Source organism: Centroberyx gerrardi, chromosome 12 (assembly GCF_048128805.1).
Source record: "Centroberyx gerrardi isolate f3 chromosome 12, fCenGer3.hap1.cur.20231027, whole genome shotgun sequence".
NCBI classification, from domain to species: Eukaryota; Metazoa; Chordata; class Actinopteri; order Beryciformes; family Berycidae; genus Centroberyx; species Centroberyx gerrardi.
This window is the reverse complement of record NC_136008.1, coordinates 10,810,762-10,831,366: the sequence shown is the minus strand read 5'-3', so window position 1 is coordinate 10,831,366 and position 20,605 is coordinate 10,810,762. Positions and strand designations below refer to the sequence as shown.

General features: G+C 43.3%; 2 protein-coding genes across 7 annotated transcripts in view; both read left to right on the top strand.

Moving 5' to 3' along the window:
• Positions 1-3,182: 3,182 nt before the first annotated feature.
• erfl1 (Ets2 repressor factor like 1) lies at positions 3,183-11,118 on the top strand. The gene is made up of 5 exons (XM_071909731.1): positions 3,183-3,243; positions 3,996-4,230; positions 6,238-6,415; positions 8,252-8,381; positions 10,280-11,118. The coding sequence occupies exons 1-5, from the start codon at positions 3,183-3,185 to the stop codon at positions 11,116-11,118; spliced, it is 1,443 nt and encodes a 480-aa protein (XP_071765832.1).
• A 4,501-nt stretch (positions 11,119-15,619) lies between these two features.
• arhgef1 (Rho guanine nucleotide exchange factor (GEF) 1) overlaps positions 15,620-20,605 on the top strand; it is a 35,643-nt gene continuing 30,657 nt past the window's right edge. For all 6 annotated transcript variants that reach the window (XM_078287351.1, XM_078287350.1, XM_078287349.1 and 3 more), the window contains exon 1: positions 15,620-15,893. The gene's annotated coding sequence lies outside the window, so the exon portion shown is untranslated. The remainder of the gene's footprint in view (positions 15,894-20,605) is intronic.

Here is a 20,605-nt window from a genome sequence, read left to right as displayed (position 1 = left end):
GATCCATCATCCACACAGTGCGTTATGGGTGGCCTTTTGTGGAAGAGAGGTCTTTTATTTGGGCTATTGTATCCACGGTCAATCTGTGCAAACCAAGTTTTTTTTGTGTTTTTGTCTGCGTCCATCTGCTCTATCAGTACACTAGCATCTTAGTCTTTAGTAATCAAAGTGCATTCTCTCTTTCAGCTCAGTTAGATGTGTGTTAGTGTGTCTGTATTGATTCAGTCAGTATCTATGGGCTCTATGTCTCATTTTGTGCGATGCTACCACTGTGTGTGTCTGCTACCTGAAAACTTGCGTATTCGCGCCATATCTGCTTGTGACTCTGTGTGTTTACTGTGCATGTACAATCCATTACAATCCGTGTGCCTCTGAATCTGACAGTCGGTGCATGCATGTGTGTGTATGAGTGTGTGCGTACGAGGAGCAGTATTCCCTGGGCTGCTAGTTATAATGTTTCTGGGGGTGATGGGGGGAACTTGAAAGCCCTGCGCTGCCCAAATCAAAACTAACAAGGAAATGATGGGGGCTCCTTTATCTCCTCTCTGGCCTGGGGGGCCGAGGGGGGCGAGAGCGGGAGATTGGGGAGGGAGGGAGGGAGGAGGGAGGGGTGGTGGTGGTGGAGGGGCGGGAGCGGGGGGGGTGGGGGTGGGGGGGGCAGCCTGGCTTCCTCTTTGATTTGTAAAAAATGCATTACCTCCGAAATCAAACGGAAAATTACTGCGCCGAAGCAAAACACACAGAGCAGGAGAGAGGGAGAGAGAAAAAGGAGATGGGTGGGGTGGGAGGGAGGGAGAGAAGACAGTGGATAGGTGTGTGTGAATAGAAAGGAGGTGGGAAAAAGGAAAGGAGGATTCACCTGTATAGATATGCTGTCGGATAGGAAAAGGGAGGATGGGTATAGATTTTGAGGCGGTGCGTAGGTGGTATGAGAGGTAGCTGGAGAGGCCCTGACAGATAGGAGCGGCCGTATATAACATCCTCGGAGGAGTCAGGCTTATATACATGATGCCATGGACCGAGAGAATATGGCAAATGAAACAGATGATGCAGTATTGATGACCTAATGCCCACAGGGAAGAGGAAAATTATAGATTACTACCTCGAACACAAAGAATATCTTATTTTTTAAAGACCTATACCTCTCTCCGCAGAGAACCCGTGCAGATGTACAGGTTAGACATCAGCATTTTAATGGAAATACCTTCTGAAATAGAACGTGCTATAATTGTTCCAAGGCCACAGTCCGTCTTAGTATCATAGTCGTACAGTGAATACACAATGATCTTTGCTATATAGTCTACTTGTAGTATTTTATTGTTTTGTGAAAAAGCTTAATAGAAACCGAGCAGCTTTGTGTGAAGATATAATGACTGAGTTTAAAGGTCTTATTTGAACCCCTATGATAACTTTGACTGGTTAGTTGGGAAAATGAGTGCAGACCGAGACACACGAAAAGGATGAAAAATAAAGGAATGAGAGCATGAATGATAAAAAAAAATAAAAAAGAAGCGTGAGTGAGTGAGATAGAATGAACGCCGACTCTATATTCGAAGACAGAAGGAGCGGCCTGAAAACAAGAAAGATGAAGAGAGGGAGGGGAGCGCGAGAAGAGAAGAGAAGAGGGCCACAATCCAAAGACTAGACGGAGTGAGGGAGAGAGGGGTGAGATCGAGCGAGTGAGCGAGAGAGAGAGAGAGAGAGAGAGAGTTAGTCAGAGAGAGAGAGAGAGAGAGAGAGAGAGAGAGAAATGCCTGGAGTTAGCAATAATAATTTATACAAACACACCTTAATAATTCACGTTCTATTTCAATGCTGGAGGGAAAATCCAAAATTCACAGAGCATAATTAAATAGAGGCAGAGAGTGAAAGGAGAGATAGAGAGGCCAGCATTAAAGATACCAGTGTAGCAGCAGGGCATCTCTTCCATCTGAGCTTTGTAAAACAACCCTGATGAAACTGTAATATCCAAACTAGATCCCGTCTCGCAGTCCCGCAGCTCGTCATGGAAACACAGAGATCTCCTTACCTACTCCCGTCAGCAGATGTCTATGCAATTATTTATGAGACATTATTATTATTAGCTGTCGCTGTTATTGTTTATGGTGTGCTCGCATCGCTCGCATAGAAAACGAGTTGGAAGCACTCGTGATAGACTGAAGATCAACAGTTTGTTTGCATTAGAGGAAACTGTGTTTTCATACACACCTGTGGTGCTCAGGTGGGTTTGTCAAAATGCATACTGTGAATGCATAGTTTAAAAAAACAACAAATTTGGATAGTTTCCAATTGTGAAATATCTAAGTTATCACAGATTTGAGTCAGGCATTATTACCAGAAAAAATATTAATAATTGTTGGGTAATGCAGCTGTAATAATGTTGGTATGTGATACAAAACGGGAAACTTACACATATACATCAGTATATATTTATTGGCCTTCACTTTATCATATGGTTACATTACATAACCTAAACATTATCATTATTGTTTATATATTATGAAAAAACATTTACAAAATAACTGTACATTTATATTTGCAGCACCATATAAAGACTCATTTTACAGTTAGTCACTCCTTACCAATGTATATTTATTCCTATATTTAAATCCGCTCAATTGGAGGAATAAGTAAGCCTTATTTCACATTAAAACAGTATTTTTTTACTGCATCATCTCGCTTCTTCAAAGGTCCCTTTAATTTCTCCCATTCATAAATGCACTACAGGGATGTCCACCATGTTGCATCAGACACAGCCTCCGGTGGCCACACAAAGATCACCTCCATCAAACACCTGAGCTCTACCAAAACATATGAAACACAACCCTGTCATATTTCACATTGATTTAAGGTGTGTTTTTAAAGCCATATCACACCCTCAGATCTTTACGCAATACCTCAATTTTCAGTTTGACTCCCACCAACTATCATTTCAACAAAGTTTACACTCTTCAACTCTTTCTTCCAACTCACTAAAATAAACTGACAAGGCCAGTTGGTTTGACTCTGACTTTAACAAATATTTTTTCTCTGAAACTTCTCTCTTCTCCTTTTCATTATTTAGGAAGTATATGTGCCAAGTATATGTGCAAAAGTCAAGTTTAGTAATCATGGTCGACTTTGTCTTTTCCCTCTCTTCCATCTCTCCCCTATCTTTCCTTTATTCCAGGTGTTGTGGAGGCATGGACTGTAACTGCGTCAGTGATCTGCTGCTCCCCCCGGTGCCCGCCCTCTGGACGCCAGGTCAGTCCCATAGTCGTGTTCGGTTGAAACAGCAGGTCCTTTAAAGCCATTTCAGGTTGGGGAGGACAAGAGGCGTTGATGTAATCTTGCTTTGTTGCATCAGATCTGCCACAAGGCACATATTTCATTCTGAAAATAGCCTTGCATCTGCAGACGTCTTTGAACATAATTCTGAAGCCAGACCCAGGTGTGTAAACTGAGCAAAATTGGACAGCCATAACTTAGGAAAGTTATGATAATACTTTACTCATCAAAATCACGATAATACTCGATCATTATAGCGATGTCTCAGTACTACTACTGCTTAAAGACAGTGGCAGCATTATAAAGAGAATTCATAACGTCCAAATTAAAGAAGAAAACTAACCACACACACAAATACATTGCTGAACAAATTAAGTATTATATGTCCTTAGTGTTGAGGCTAGTTAGTGCCAGGATTACTTTAGCATGAGTCAAAGAGCTAGTTAATTCTATCAGATGTATGTGCAGTCAGCCTTTAGGATTCAGGCTCCAGTAGCATCAATCAGATCTCTCCCAGAGAGCTGTCATCATCCCACTGACCAATCTGTTGAGGCCAGAGGGCATTAGCACAGACTAACATTGCTCAAGGCACGTGCTGTGATATTAAACACATCATCCCTCACCTCCATCACTCATCCGTCATCCGGACAGCAAATCCCCCTGGCGAGCACCAGGAAAAACAACAGGCCCTAACCCCATCCTCCCACTTTCCTGCTCCCATTGCCCAGGCATCGCCTTCCCAGACTGGGCCTACAAGCCTGAGTCGAGCCCCGGCTCCAGACAGATCCAGCTGTGGCACTTCATCCTGGAGCTGCTGCAGAAGGAGGAGTACCAGGGGGTGATCGCCTGGCAGGGCGACTACGGAGAGTTTGTCATCAAGGATCCAGATGAGGTGGCCCGGCTGTGGGGGATAAGGAAATGCAAACCTCACATGAACTATGACAAGCTGAGCAGGGCACTGAGGTATGATGGGAAACGTGTGTTTATGCTTGTGTGTTCATGTGTATATGTATGTGTTCGTACAAGACATCATGTCATCATCGGACAGCACCTACATTGTGAATGTCAGTCAGCAACAACTATCCTTATCAAATAAATCAAGCGGTTTATCAGACCGTTGTTTACATAAGTTGAGACATTGTTTACTGTTGTTGGACTGAATCCACACTTACATCTCTCTTCTCCCTGTTAGTGAAAATGGAAAGATAAAGATTGGGCTTTTCCTGGGGAATGTCAATACCCTCAATTTCTCCTTATCTGTGGACATCCTAATGGAAAGTTCACCATTGAGCCGCCAAATAAAAAATTCAATAGAGATTTCAAAATTAAGCCCCCATGTGAAATTGCTTGGGCTTCCTGAGAATTCACTTCAGAAAAACTGCTTGGCACCAAACTTGCCGAAGGTGATTAAAACAATCACCTTATATACCACATACCTTCAGCGTTATACGTCACCCCCACCCACACACACACACACACACACACACACACACAGTTTTCTTATGCAAATGACAGTACCCAGACTTGTTCCCCTCCCCACCCCCTCCCTCTGCTTTCCTTTGGCCTCTTGTTAATGGGGGCTGTCGTCAGGGTCTAATTGTTATGAATTGGCTGGGGCCACAATTAGCCTTCTTAATTAGCCTCACTTAATTGCTCAATTAAGGGCCACGGCACAATTGCCACGCAAAGCAAAACACGTACACATCATTGCACTGGGCCCAACCACTGTGGATTCATGCTGATACACGCTGCTGTGTTTGTTGATATAGTATGTCTGCATAATGAGGCGCTCGTTACCAGTATTTAATGCTGAGGTTGTGTAATGCGCTCTGTATTGGCTGCACACACCGTGGTCACTTTGAAACAAAGAAATTTAAACATGGCAAACAATGACGTCCACGATTAAAACTACAATCTCGCCGTAACAAGTCCCCAGGTTTTTCAATTTGCAGCCTCCCTCCTGCCCTCCTCCTTACCTGAACACTCAGCCCCGTACCTGGGCCAGATGGCACCGTGTTTTGCCTTTACTGTTGAACAAGCTGGCATCCTGGCAGACTGTAGATTGTGACACCTCAGTGGGTGGCACAGGAAACACAGCTCGACATGCCCAGCGGGAGACACCTGAGGTCGTTACCGTGGAGACGTCTCTTGTTGTCCCACCTCTTTGTGAACGCACTTTGCTGCTGGAGACAGTGACAGCTTCTTGAGTTCATATGCATTACACTTCACTTAGGCTGGATATCATTGGATATTTTTTTAATACTACTTCTGATACTTAAAATTCAATACCAGGTTGACGACATTTTTTTTTCATATATCTCTTCACTAAATGAAAGCACATTTCATTATTCAATAGAGTAAATTATTCTCAATTTAACATTAACATGCACCTGTTCATGCCTTATGTTTTTGAAATTGAAATCAATTGATTTACTCCGTTCTCAGTACAAATGCCCATAAACAATGTTTCTCATTGTAGAAGCCAATATTTTTAAGCTTTTTGATACCTTTTTATGCCATAAAATTGATAACAATACCAAATCAATACAGTATTATTTTTGAATTGATAACTAGTCCTATGCATCACGGCGGCAGCCCTTAGTTTTGCTCATTGGTAATGCTGCTGTATGTCATTGGGTGCACAACCTCTGATTCACAGGAGTTGAGCTTCTTGACTTGTTGTCTGTTAACAGAAGAATAAAATTTGCCTTTATAGAACCATATTGTATTGGATCGAGGCAGCCAGACATGAATTGATTTGTGGAAGGAGGGGATAAATAAAAACAGTGGGAAATCAGCATAGCTCTGGCCCTACAGGACTAGAGTTGTTTACTTTTGCTCTGTGTTAGGGATAAAACCAAAAACCTTGATGCGAGCATTATATTAATCCTTTCCTCCTCTTTTCCTTTTCCTTTTCCCTTTATCCCCTCATCTTATTCCCTTCCTCCTTTGATATCCTCTGCTTCACAGGTATTACTACAACAAGCGCATTTTGCACAAAACCAAAGGGAAGCGTTTCACCTACAAGTTTAACTTCAGCAAGGTGGTGCTGGTGAACTACCCCCTCCTGGACATGGCCAACTCTCCCTTTTTGCTGGCCCAGAATCACTTCAACGGGGGCTCCGCCGCACCGGACTGCAGCCCAGAGGTATGGAGGGGAGGATGGAGGGATTGGGAGAGGATGAGATTGATTGGAGGGAGGAAGGCGGGAAGAGATGAGGCGATGAACTAGGTTAAAATATGGGGGGCAGAGAACCAGCAAAATTTGCCCATCTTACATATCAGGGTTTTTTTTTGTTTTCTGTAATGATGAGCTACATATTCTTCAGTATTGTGCACTTAATTCAGTAACCAGCCCTACAGCAAGGAATAATGAAAACCTGTATTTAAATATGGAGGGAATACAAAAGCTGGAAAAAGAAGAAAAGCAGGAGTGATAGCGAGACATGATAGCCAAACCTTAATTGTTTATTAATCATGATTTAATTCAGGTAACTGAAATCCATTTCACTCTAGTGATCTGGCTGTTGTAGTTCCCGGGCTCCTGCTGTGCATTCTCCTTTTAAAAGAGGATGGGTTGTATTCATCGCTTCTATCTTTTATTCAATGTCTCTAATGGAAGCAGTGGTCGTAATAGAATAGAATTCACTTATTATTTGCCCTGAGAGATTGTGAAATTTTTACAAAGATAAATTGTATCAGAACACCAGAGGTGAAACATGAATAAAACTGTCCTCATTCAATTTGAAAATATAATGTTATAACTTTACTGATGGGTCCATCAAAAAGGGAAAAAAATAAAAATAAAATAAATGTAATAAATGTTTCAAATTCTAGACTAAATAATGGAAGAAACCACATAACTGTGTTTGTCCGAGTTGTTGTACACATGTATTGTAGAGTGCTGTATTTTAACCTGCTGCCATTGTGAGTTATTTTTTATTTTAGACAAGAAATGTTCCAGAAAGTGCACATAACTTAAAACTACAGTAAGAGAGATTCATCCATCATTTGTCTGTGCCATCCTTAAGAGGGGGATAAGGAGAGACAGACGCTGAAGGAGAAAGTGGAGGGGGACGGTTTTAACTTGTCCTTAAAACAAAAGAAGACGTTATCCCCTCCGTTCTCTCATCCCCGTCTCCGATGGCGTATCCATCTGTCATCGATTGAAAATGAAAGAAATAGAAAGTAAAGGGTCGCGTCAGATCAGATCAATGCCGGGTCATTAATGCGGTTTGTTAAGCAACGCAGATCATGCAGCTTGGGAGTACAGTCTCGCCTTTCAAACTTGGGGCTGAGGGGTGACAGATACTATTGATCCAAAGTCCTGCTAGGAAAAAAAAAAATCCCCCCTTGCCCCCTCGATTCTCTCGCTGCTCCATTTATTTTATCTCCTCCTCACTTATTTTAAAATACCTCTATGCACACGGCAATTGACATGCACACTGCAGTAAAAAAAAAAACCACACATACGCACGCAGCCACACTACATCCTGTATTGATGCCATTCTCTCAGATCTCAGTCCTATCCGTCCTTTTGTCCCCTCACACTCCTCCCTCCATGTGCGGTCAGAAAGTGTCCCGCAATCCCTCTCTTTCTCGTCATTTATCCTTTGTACCCACATTCTTAATCGCTGGCCTCCATTTGACTCTGTACTCTTCCTGCCTTTGAGTCTCTGAGCCTCTGCGTCCTGCTACCTCCCGTTCCTCCGAGTCCCATGGCACCCGCTTTTATCCTGTCCTTGCTGCGGCTGTGTCACTGTTTGCATCACACTCTGTGGGGTGCCGCTGCCATCAAATGTCTTCACCCTGCACAACGAGCCATCGCCATGGGAGGGCGGCTTTATAGGAATACATGCGCTATGTTTTGGAATGAAATTAGATTTTCTTTTTTTTTTTTTTTTTTAAATGACATGAACTGATCATTGTACTCTCTTTCTCCGCTCTGTTTCTTCTTCTATCCCTCTCTCTCTCTCTCTCTCAGGCCCTACAGTCCCTGTTTCCTCGTTTGCCAGACTCAGGCAGAGGGACGTCCCTGTTTGATCGAGGAACCACAGCACCGGGCCCAGAGGGAGACAAGCTGAGGCTGGACGCATTCCCCTTTCTCAGTTCAGGTGAGATAGACCGGTGGAGGATGAGTTAAGAAGACGTGCCGGTGTGTCGTGACGGAGGTGGAGGACATTTTGAGAAATAAATCAAACAAAAGGAGGAAAGTTAGTCGGACACCCTTAGTGCCCATGCAAAAATATGACAAATTTAGAATTACATAGTACAGAAAGAGAATAAGGCGTATAGAGAGTATGCACAGAAAGGAGACTTAAACAAAGAAAGGAGGAGAAGATAGAGGAAAAGGAGGAGAGGAGGGAGAAGAATGAGGATATAGGGAGGCATGAACATTTATTGTTAAAGGAAATAAGAGAGATGGCTGTCCCATTACAGCCTGCAGTAAGGCTGTCCTTCAGGTGAGAGAGGCCAGGTTGGCCTGTGAATTATGCATATCAGCAGCGGTTAGAGCGAGTTGGAAACTGAAGGCATGAACAAATCAGCCACAATTTCAGTATGATCACTTGCATTTGCCCTCCTCTACTTCAGCATGCCCCAAAGTGGATACTTCATTTGTGTGTCAACGCAGCACGGATGCGTGTTTGTTTGTGTCTGCTCTCCTTGATTATATATGTGTGTTTACGCATCTGCCTTTGTTTATATTTCTGTACACCCCGTACGTGCTTTTCAGTGCCGCTGCATCAGAATGTGTGTGAGTGTGTGTCTGCTTACTTTGCAGAGCTACTGAGTTAGTGTGTAAACAGACATGCATGTACTCACACACGCGCGTGCACACACACTCCCCATCACACAACCTGAACCCCCCCTCCATTCTGTTTGTCCTCAGGTCCTATTCCCCCCTTCTTCCCTTCTCACCCTCCTCTCCCTCCCATGTGTCCCCGCTGTCCTAATCCCTTCCCAGGCAGGAAGGCCCTAATTGAGGGTGCAGGCTTCAGTTTGTGGCCTGTGGGCGCCCATTACTGTGTTTTCATAAGCAAGTGAGGCCTGCCTGACTGATTCAATATTCATGTGTCTGCCAGCTACTCCTGGCCCAGCACACAGAGACTTCACCACTGTCAAATTAGCCCTGCATAGTAAATAACAGAGTGAAAGAGAGAGAGGGGAGAGAGGGAGAGTGAGAAAGAGTGAGACTCAGAGAGAGGGGGAGAGAGGGAGCAGGGGGGAGAGAGGGAGAGAGAGAGAGAAAGAGAGAGAGAATCTTTGAGTTGGCTGTCAGTTGGAAGGAAGTACAGTAGGTTGAGAGGCAATGCTTTTGTTTGTTCATTAAAATTGAATTCCAGCATCACCTCAAATTTACCCCCTTTTTCTGTTATCAAATGATGCTTACAAGGAACCGAATTCAAACACAGTGCACTGTCTTATTTGCTATACCTTAAGGTTTTTGCCTAATCTAATATGATACAGTGGCATGTCAAAACAGTGGGGGAACAAGAGATGGACAGATTGCAAGTTTGCTTTCTGTCAATCACTTAACCTCTGCTAGCACATGGACTAGGTTTCTATCGCAATCATTTATTATTCCTCAACTGGATTTTTTTGACGAGGAGACTGTCACCACTGTGATACGCATTCAAAACAGTGGCAGAATTTCTCGAAGTCTTTTCTTTTTTAATATACCAAAATAATATATCACCTGATGGATGTAAACTCTGATGCCTCATCAGTTTGTTTTTTTTTGTCTGTGAAGTTTTGCATTTTTCTCCGCAATGCAGAATCTCTAGTTTGTAGCAGTTTGAAGTGGGTGTACTACATAGTACTGGCATGCATAAATGAACCATCACGTTTTTTTTTGTTGAAAGCAACCGTACCAGAATTAGCCCCCGTGGCTTCTGATTAGACTTGCTAATACCGTTGAGCATAATTAGTGAACATTCTTGGATGTTGTATGTCAAGAAACCTTTGGCCCTTGTGAGAGCTAACCTCCGTCTCTGGATCTTTTCTGTCCTAGGTGCCCCGTGTTACTCCAAACCCCCGTCCCTGCTGGGCCCTTACCCTCGCAACCCACCCTTTGACTACCCCTGGGGCTTCAACCCCTACCTCCCAGGGGCCTTCTCTCTCAACAACTGCCCCAAACTGCCCCCTGGCTCCCTCTACCCCTCCCACTTTTACCCCAACCCTTTGCAGAGCAGCCTTTCCCAGCTGCCTCACCCCTTCTCCTCTCTGCTGCCCCCGGGGGAGGCAGGCGGGGGTGAGAGGGGAGCGGCGGGACAAACCGGAGGGACAAATGGCACGGCGGGTGGCCCGCCCAGACTCTGCCTCCCCCCCTACCCGGGGACCATGGCGATCGGCCGGACGGACATAGGGGCTTCGGTGGGGGACAGGGAAAGGGCGGAGGCCAATCCCCCTGGCACGGGGCTGGGCCTGGGCCTGGGCCTGGGCCTGGGGCTCGGGCTGGGGCTGGGAGGGGTGAGCCTGGCAGCCGGGGCCGGGACGGGCCAGCAGAGCCCCTCGGAGCGGAGAGGAGGGGTGAAGCAAGACCCGGAGTCGGACTCGGACCTGGAGATCACAGATCTGAGCGACTGCAGTTCGGAGAACGAAAACGAGCATGAATTTGGCACTGGCAAGGAAACCAGGCTGGCGAGCCGATCACAGATCCTGTTGGATGGAAAGAAAGGGGGTGTGCTGCCAGCACTCTCCTCCATCCCCCCTCCAGTGTCCCCCCATCCTCTGAAGAGCCTGGTGCCCATCACTCCTCCGCCTCCGTCCCTTCCTCCGTCCCTCTCCCCTTCCATGGCTCTGCATGAAAGACACAGGGAGACAGAGACTCTCAAAATGATCCACAGCTAATACATTCTCTTCTGTGTCCACCATCTTGCCAGTCTACTCTCTATATACCTCTCTTTTTCTCTCCTTTCACTTCTCGGAGACACTGTTGCGCTTTTTATTCTCAATTTGCAACTTACACATTCACTGCGCCCCAATCTCTTTTGATAGACATTTCCCAGGAAAGAAAGCAGTTATGTTCTTGGTTTCTGAAATTAGTGTTTTGCCATCTCTTTTTCTATCTAGCTTTTTAACTTGCATACAGTCCACTATGCTAGTGACTTGTCCATCTCAGCATACATGAGGCGTACAGTTTTTATGGCACTGGCTGTCTGTTTTACCATCTTGTCCCTTCTGTTTTTATCTCTCACACCGAATTATTGTTCCATGGCTTGTAGACTTGTTTTACGCTTTGCCAGCAGTACTCTACAATTTGTTGTATGCTACTGAGCTATGATAGAAGGCAGTGAGGTGGTAAATTACAACGCAGCATTGCCTGCCTTGACAAACATTAACAAACAACATCCCTATACTAACAGAACAGAATAACAAATAATGCTCAAATCGATCCAATTTTACAGATTTGTCCTGTAATTCTTCAGATTTAAAGTATATCACTGTATGACTTTTAAGACACAGTCAAACATTGCCACCTAGTGGTCTTTTCCAACTTGGTCTCATTCAGTGAAATCTACTCTTCTCCTTCATCTTGTTGTTGAGATTTTAGCCCCAGAGTCAATTATGCACTTACTTGTTACTTTGATATTATATTGTTTCTTGCAAATTTATTTGAATGGGAAAATCCATATTTCTGATAGCGTATAACTGTGATAGTCTGTGAGTATTTATTTTGTCCTGTGGTTCAAGTATTTCCTGCATATTTTCCAAAGGGAAAGAAAAAGAGAGAAGAGGGAGCTGGGCCAATCTAGAATTTGTATGAATATTTCTGTGTATATATTTTATTATGGTGTACATTACATTTAATTATTATTCACTATTATAAGATTTAGCTGTATTGTTGTGATTTAATTCAGTATTTAAAAAAATGTTGGAAAAATGATAAGCCTAGGTGTATCAAAGTTTAAATTATTAATGGCAGAAGATCTGCACTCTGAAGATGTTTTTCTATGATAAGGACAGAGTTCACACTGGGAATTGTCTCAGATTTTCTCAACCCCAGTTAATTGTGCCCTTTGGTCATTTTGGCAGATGCCCCATGTACGAACCCTTTGGGTTTAAAATATGCCGGTAGACTTATTTTTATAGTTAGCATTCACCCAGTATAACTGTACTGTAATTAGTCAAATGTGAATAATATTGGTCTCTGCATTTTATTTTTAAACCCTCCCTCCAAAATCTGTTGTTGATTATTTTTCAATCAATGCTTTTTGTCCATGCCAGCAGCGGGGCAATGAGGTTTGCTTGAAGACATTAAAAGTGGGGAAAAAAATAATAAAAAAAACTGTTTATCTTCGCTCTACCCAGATCTAATGACCAACATCCTTTCTACGGCCCTGTCTCTCAGCACAGAGTGCAATACGAGCCCATATTGTACAGCTTCATAGCCTTCATAGCCTATGGTTTGTCAAACAGTGGCGGTATACAGTACGATTAGTTGTGAAAGCTCTATTGTAAAGTTAATGTAAAGCTCTATGTTTGTTGAGTTGCTACAGGAAAAGCCTCCAGTCATCTCTGTATGGTGTACACTGACAGCTGTAAATACTATTTCCTTTGTGCGTGTATGTGTGTGTACACATCCAAAATGACAATGCAGTGGTTTTACCTGTCACTTCTCTTTGTTTTACTGTAAAGAGGAAAAATGGAAAGTGCAAAAAAGAAGAAAAGATTAATATCTTCAAAAGCAATAAACATTATTCTGGATAGTGGACTGTTGTTGACGTTGAGTTCGTTCAGTGGATTCATTGTGTGAAACAGTAACAGTGAACAACAAAAGGTAAGATGACTCTTCCCTTTGTAGGCTTGTTGCTCGTCAAATTCCTATCGTAATGTTTGAAATTAATTGCAGCTTGTCCATCACGTATCAATTAAATATTTACACCACTATATTCTTGCAGGAACAAAGAGGACAATATCATTATGGCCGCCACAGGTGTAACCTCATGTATATACTATTGTATGTCTTAGAGAGCAGGGATGAAACTAGCATTTTTTATTTGTTTTTCTCTGATTACATTAAATCCTCTATAGTTAGAAATATGCGTTGAGACAAAAACAACTCAAACTTAATTGCTAAGGGAATTTGAATTTTGGTGCTGTTTGTCAATTCTGCCTCGTTTTGACTCAAATGCAAAGACTTACAGTAGTTGTTACTGTCATGTCAGGGATGACAGCAATGAGGATCAACAGTAGCAGTAATGATAGTCTGACATTTGTGCAATTGTGGGAAGGATTGCACTGTAGTGATACCAGTGATGATGCAAAAAATATTTTCAGTGTGTCATAAATTGATTTGCAAATTATAATCAAGTATGTGCTGGTTATGGGGCGAAATGACTGGCTCTTAACTTATTTTAGCTTAGCTGTAGTGCTAAGTTATGAAGAAATTAATATGAAATTTGCAAAGTTTGGTATTGTCAAAGCAAAGTGCTATAAACTGATGTTGAAACAAGCTACACTTTCACCCACACTTAACACTAATCTGAATTTTTCACAAAATGGGAACAATAATCAATAGACCTTGGATGACTGATACATATAATGTATAGTGTGTTATGCTGATGGTGTTATACAAAAATGAAAAAAAAAAGGCCAACATAATTAAACAGCCTCAAAAGCAGTCTCTATCATATACAATTAGCATTGAATTCACTTTATTTAGAAATTACACTGCAAGAAACTAAATTAGCCCTGAATTTGTCTCTAATTTGGTTGATTAAGTTTGTGCCTTTACTGTATTACTTTCATTCCTGCTCTCCCCACTTGACAAGATATATAAAGATTGGGATAACAGTCACAGTAAAAAAAAATTCTGCACACTACTACTACTACTACTACTACTACTACTAATAATAATAATCTTTTTACATATAGAGCACTTACCAAAACAGTGTTACAAAGTGCTTTACATCAATAATAATATACAAGTGAAAAACAAGTAAGCAATAAATACAAACGTGAAACGTGAACAAATATGAACAAAAAAATGAACACAACCTAAATAAAGAAGAAAGCTGAATAACACATTTAAAAACACACAGGGTGTGATGTTGCAATACCTTGTGCTATAATTCAAGGTGAGAATTCACACAGGTCAGAAGTCCAGATCAGATGTTAAAATAGAGAACGGCACCATTCACAGGCCACCGCATCTAAATGATACAGGGTGTGTGTGTTGAGTGTGTTTCATTCAGGTTATCAAGTGGGCACCTCCCATCACAGATTCAATCAGAGCCATGACACCTCAAGAAGACCCAGCAGTGCTTTCCAGTATCCAGGCAAAAATGTTATTATTGAAAATAGGCCCAGATAAACACTTTATTGGTTTATAATACAACTTCAATTGAGCTAATCTGAGTCTCCAGTCAGAAAACTTAAGATTTCCCTGGGCAGTATATAGTTTTATGTGGACTGGTTATTGGTCACTTTAGTATCTATAGGTATAATAATTTGTTAGGCCAATATAATGTGCAGAGGGAGCAGGGTGAGGTCGTACCTACTTTTCTCCACAGGGTGGCGTAGTGAAGCTGGGATGGAGCTGAAGCAGCGAATCACCAGGCAAACCTGCAGAAATCAAAGAGGGAACAAAGTTTCATTTGAGCAATAAACTCTGTAAACATTTGCTGTGACTTCAGGCCAAACAGATTTTTATTTTTCTTTATTTGTTGTGCATGCAGGTGTAATTTGCAGACTGGCTGCACAGTGGTGTGTGTGTGTGTGTGTGTGTGTGTGTGTGTGTGTGTGTGTGTGTGCGTGTGTGTGTGTGTGTGTGTGTGTGTGTGTGTGTGTGTGTGTAAGCCTATGTTTATAGCCCAATATAGATAAGCCTGTCAAAAAGGGGATATGAAAGTAAAATAAATTGCGATTTATGTATAATTACAAATCGTGGCTGTTGAGGAATCAGCTACTAACCTACAAAAAGGCAAACAAATTATCATTGCTGTAGGCTGTTGCAATGCATGCGTCCCAGACACTGGTGCTGAAGACAACAGAGAGAAATCAGGAATATGCAACACAAAAGGCTTCACGTGACTTAATGTAACCTACAAGTTTCCAAATAAATATCAGACTCAGGGAATTAGCAAAGTGTTGGATGCTGCTGACAAGGCCATGGGCTTCTGTAAGTGCACATCACATTCACAGGGTGTTGACACCTCTTGGCTAAATAGTCTTAAAAGGCTAATATGTAGCTTTTACAAGATGTAGCTCATGTACAAACAGAAATAATATGCATGGGAAATGTGGCCTAACACCTCTAATATCCCTCAGTATCAGTGTCGGCTCTGCCAGCGAGGGGACTGGTTACTGTGTAACACAGTGCGGAAACAACCCGTTTCGAGATTTTTTTTTCACTTGACAGCCTAAAAGGAAGGCATAGGCGGAAAGTTACAATATAACCAGTTTTTACATGCTGTGGGCGTATTGTGCTCGATTATTAATAAAGACCAAATACTGACATTTTATGCAACTGCCTACTTCGTTGTCTGTGAATTATCCTGCGAATTTTTTTTGCATTTGGATTTGTACTTCCGCGTACAATGTTTTTTTCCACTGACACACGACAACTTTCGAACAGGAAACCTTAATAGACGTTTTGTCTGTCGTTTTCTCTGTTTTTAGAGGTGAGTACACCGTTTTAACGTTATGCAAATGGACGCTGTAAAGGACGAGCACTTTGTGAGCTTTGGCTCGCTTATTAAAAAGCGTCAGGAATATTTGGTTTATCGAGAGAAATGGCTTATCCCCCCTACAGCCCGAGCAGCAGACAGTAGCGTCCAGATGGAGGAATGTTGTGTTTGGATGAAATGTTGCAGCTCTCTCTGGACCAAAATCAATTGATAGCAACCTTTTTTTTAACCTATGGATAATTGATGTCAGCAATGTAACACGTTTGGCCAGATCATGCAACCTGAATTATGTGTTAGAAGCATGGAAGTCACAGTTATGTGGGTGTTGCAACTTCAGGTAGCAGCTGAGCCGTCTGTATTTTCTGGCAAAGCCATCTACGTTTTTACGACTGACTTTTTTACGTCTTATCCCAAACAACAAATCACTGTAAAATTCCTAAAGGGTTATACTGTGTCTGTGGTACTCAGTAGAGAGTTTATAGTGACCTTGTGCTATTTTATTGCATTTTTTCCCCTATCTTCTATGGTATAGTATCCTTCCAAAATATATTGTAGGGTTACTATGTTTCTTTGTAAGGGAAATATTGCTGTAGAATAGGAACCTGCTTGTATTTCTTCTTCTTAAATTGTCTTATTTGTTATTTTCAGCTCTGTCCAGTCGAGGCAAGGCATCTCACCACTGTGATTAGGCAAGCCGAGATAATCATTAGGATGGATAGCCTTTGAATGCATTTATTTTTCATGCAGCTCCTTATTTATGTGTCAACATTGTGTTTCTACTACACGAAACGAGGCTACAGAGAGGCGCTACACATTTGAGTCCCTCCCATTTCTCTCATCACTTCTAAAATCCCCCTCTTCTCACACCCCTCACTCATCAAATAGCCTATATACTGTATATTGGGGGTGGGGTGGGGGGGCAGGCAGTGCAGACAAAGCTCAATAATTATTGTCTACATGTTATTGATTACCCATATGTGTTTTCACTATATGAAACACAGTCACAGTCAACACGGTGGCTACAGAAAAGGCGAGAATTAGAGCACAGACCTGTTCTCACAGCAAGTGAAACTGAGCCTTACATCTAGTGTGTTTTTATTAGCCGACTGTAATCGTAAACCAAAAATATGAAGCTGGAATAGCAGCAGCGTGGGTTGTGCTTGACAGTGCGGCGGCATGTTTTCATTAGGCGCTGACTGAACTCCTCAAACAACAACTTCTCAGGCTGTTAGGTCTCCTTATTTGTGTCTGTGTGACTTTTAGTCCTCTGCTGCTTCAGTCGACAGGCATGAGTTCTGTGGAGGTAAACACGTAATTCCAGTAAGTGCTGATATTGATTGGAGTTGCTCATTATTAGACCGTGCCATGTGTCTGTTAAGGGCGGTTGCAGATGGCGGTTTGAGGGTTTGTGACGTGTTCCCAGCCAGCCAGCCAGCCAGCCGCTGCACCCCAGAGGCCCCATGTGAAGCAGGCCCTGCCACTTCCTGTCTCGCTCTGTTAGACTAGAGGAACACCACACAGCACTTGTCATCTCTCTCTCCCTCTCCCTCTCTCTCTCCCTCCCTTTCTCTCCCTTCCTTTTGCAAGTGCAGGCTTGTCTGGAGCCCAAAGGCTACCTTCTCTTCCTTTTAAAGGAATGTTGGCTATTTAATCTGAGTTGCTCTGCCTCTCCCTCCCTGTCTCTCCCTCTCTATTGTTGTAGGCCTACATAAACTCACACACATCTACTATCCCTCAGAGGCTAGGAAGATCAAGTTGGATAGTGCTGTAGCGTGGCATAACAGTAGGCCTAATTGTTAGCCTGTTTGAGAGCTACCCAACAACAGGAATGACAGGTAATGGCACCCGCAGTGGAACGGCCAGGGGGTGTCCCAAGGGCCTAAAGCTGGGTTCCAGCTAATAATTTACTGTAGTTAGGCTTGGACTTCAAAGGGAGCACAGGTATTCTTCTCTGGCTGCAGTTAGATTGACGCACAGGCAGCAGATAATGAGAGACAGAGCGGACTGGCTGCTTCTCTCTCTGCGGGTCCAGAGAAATGTTCCACTGATGAGTGTGCTCAGCTCAGCAGTGAAATCTACTGATTCCTCCTGGATGAGCTCAGCGGGGTGAAGCTGGGTAAAGATAGAGGTGTGTGTATGTGGTGTTATGCTCTACTGCGTCTATGACACAAAAGTATCTGAAACCACAGCTCATCCCTGCCTTGAGCAAGGTGACACCTTGTAGGGTGTGTCTGTCTGTGTGCAAGAGTTGCATTTCCCTATGTGCTTGCACGTATTAAATGAAGTCTTAAGCGCCCATGTATGCATATGGGGATGTAATGGTATGGGATTTTCCAGGTTGTTGTAAGAAAGTACCATAATATTACTGTAAAATTGCAGTCCTGCCAGCTGAACGTAGTCCGACAAGTCTTCTCTATTTGGACTGATTTGTTCTGCCGCTCGCCCACCCAGCAGGAACATAAGTAAAGAGCAGGCAGACTGTAAAAACATAGGCAAAACATTGATTACTGTTTTCACGATGACTTAATTTCAGATTGCACGTTGTAGGCTGTGTACACGTGGCAAAGTTAACCTGTAAATGTCACTGCTGAGTGCAGTCATGTGGTAAATGGAAAGATGGTATCAGCTCATTTACAGGGCAATGGTTTTCGCGTTAAGCTAGCACACAGGTATTCCAGCTTAACACAGGGAGCTCAGTGTGTTCACCTACCAATCTCTGTCATCTCCCCGCTGTCTCTCAGGACTGCCTCATACATTAGAGTCAAACTAGACAGCTAAAGCTCCCCGTGTGCAGTATGAAAAGTAGAAGTGTGTGTGTGTGTGACATGTGCACCCTGGTGACATCCCCGACCACTGAATGACCCCTTTAGTGGCAAGATGAATGCAGCCAATCTCTGTGTATGTGTCCTCACACTTATTGCTAATAGGACTTTGTGCAAGTGTAGCCCAGAGTGCAGCAGCTTGTGCCTCATACTCCCAAACAGGTAGGAAATGGAAAGAGCTGCATGCGTCTGTCCAAGCGTGAGTCAGACGGACGGCTGGAAAGCTGAAGTGTGTGTGTGTGAGAGTGAGAGAGGGAGGAAAGGAAAGGAAGGAGAGAATGAGCTCTTTCATTCGAGGGGTCAGGGTGGAAAAAGCGAGGCTAGGCTGCATAGATGATGTTTACTCTTGGATAGTGAGAGACGGGGGGGGGGGTAAGAGGGGGTGAAAGGGACCCTCCAGTCTGGGACAGTGTGTGTAGGGTTAAGAGTCACAGACAGTATGTTGACAGTATAGAAGAGAGATCTTGCGTGAGTTATATTGTAATAAATGTGTCAATACTGTGCGTGCATTAGGCCTGCTTTGTTTGAATGCATTAGTTGGCTGTATACTCCTAAACATGAAGGTCTGGAATCCTCTTAGGTTTAGCATATGTTGAGTGGCAGCTAATTGAAGATGGAGCCATCATTTAGACATGGATATGGATTTAGATTTTGGTTAGGCTGATCAGTATAGAGAACCGCTCTGGGATAAAGATTAGGCTAGCCGTTGATGCCTTATTAATAGGCCTAGCCTGAGAGAGAGAGGGAGAGAAGAATGTTGCATATCTGGATTGCACACCAGTTGCGTTAGGTCGGCAACATGGACAAAGGTGTGTGCTTGTGTGTGAGTACAGGGGCATTTTCGGCAACCTTTACCTCAGAAGAAGCCTAGATTTTGGGCAGGCTGAACTCCTTCCAGAAATCTTCGGTCCCAGCTGGGTATTGCTGCTCTGTTTGGTATCATCTTGAAATCATCTGCAAATGGACACTGGACACACACATAGACACTCTGACTTATGAATGAGAGGCAGTTCTCCTTGTCCAAAATGCTAATCAAAGGCCTCTGTGTTTGGCCTCAGCAATTACCCCTCCATCCACACGCGTACACACACACACACGCACACACACACATATGGAAGCAGTTAGGCCAAGCTGGAGGTTCACTGCGAGCTGCCAATCCATGCCAGTCGATTGGCCCTGGCCTATCAAATGTTTCCATGAAGCCAATGACCTCTACATGGGGACAGGGAGAGAGAGGGGGTTAGAGAAAAAGAGAGATAAAGGGAGAAAGAAAGGATGGGGGGGGGCAGTTGGCTGGGGCAGGAGAGGGGAGTGTGTTTTGGCTCAAAGGAATACAGGCAGAGAAAGATGGAGAGAAAGTGAAGTGAAGTATTAGCACGCTGTTGAAAGCCTTGGTGTATGTATAGGCCTGTGTGTTTTGGCCGTATGCATCAAGGGGGGAGGAGGAGGTTCCGTTCGGAGCTACAGAGTAGTAGCTTGTTATTTGGGATGCCTTGTTAACATAATCTTCAAAATGCTTAACATACGCTTGGGGAGGCTGCCGCTGAGATTGGGGGATGGGGCAATTCAACATCATTAAAAAGCTCTCTGCTCCAAATTGACGACATGTAGATGTGGGTTGAATGCAATGTCTACTCAACTGAAATTATATGAAGAGGAGGTCAGTGACGCTCTGCAGTGAAATTCTCCACTAATGCATGTTGCTGTGGAGATGTGAAAAGTGGTGCAAAGAATTGAGGGAATAGTTGTGAAATGGGGAGGCCCAGAGATTTAACAATACGGGTCGTTTGGACTTGTAGGAGGGAACAACATGGTAGGTTGGATCCTGAGGAGCAATGAAAAGACCTGCCTCTGTTTTTCCTGCGCTATTGGGCATAATCTTAT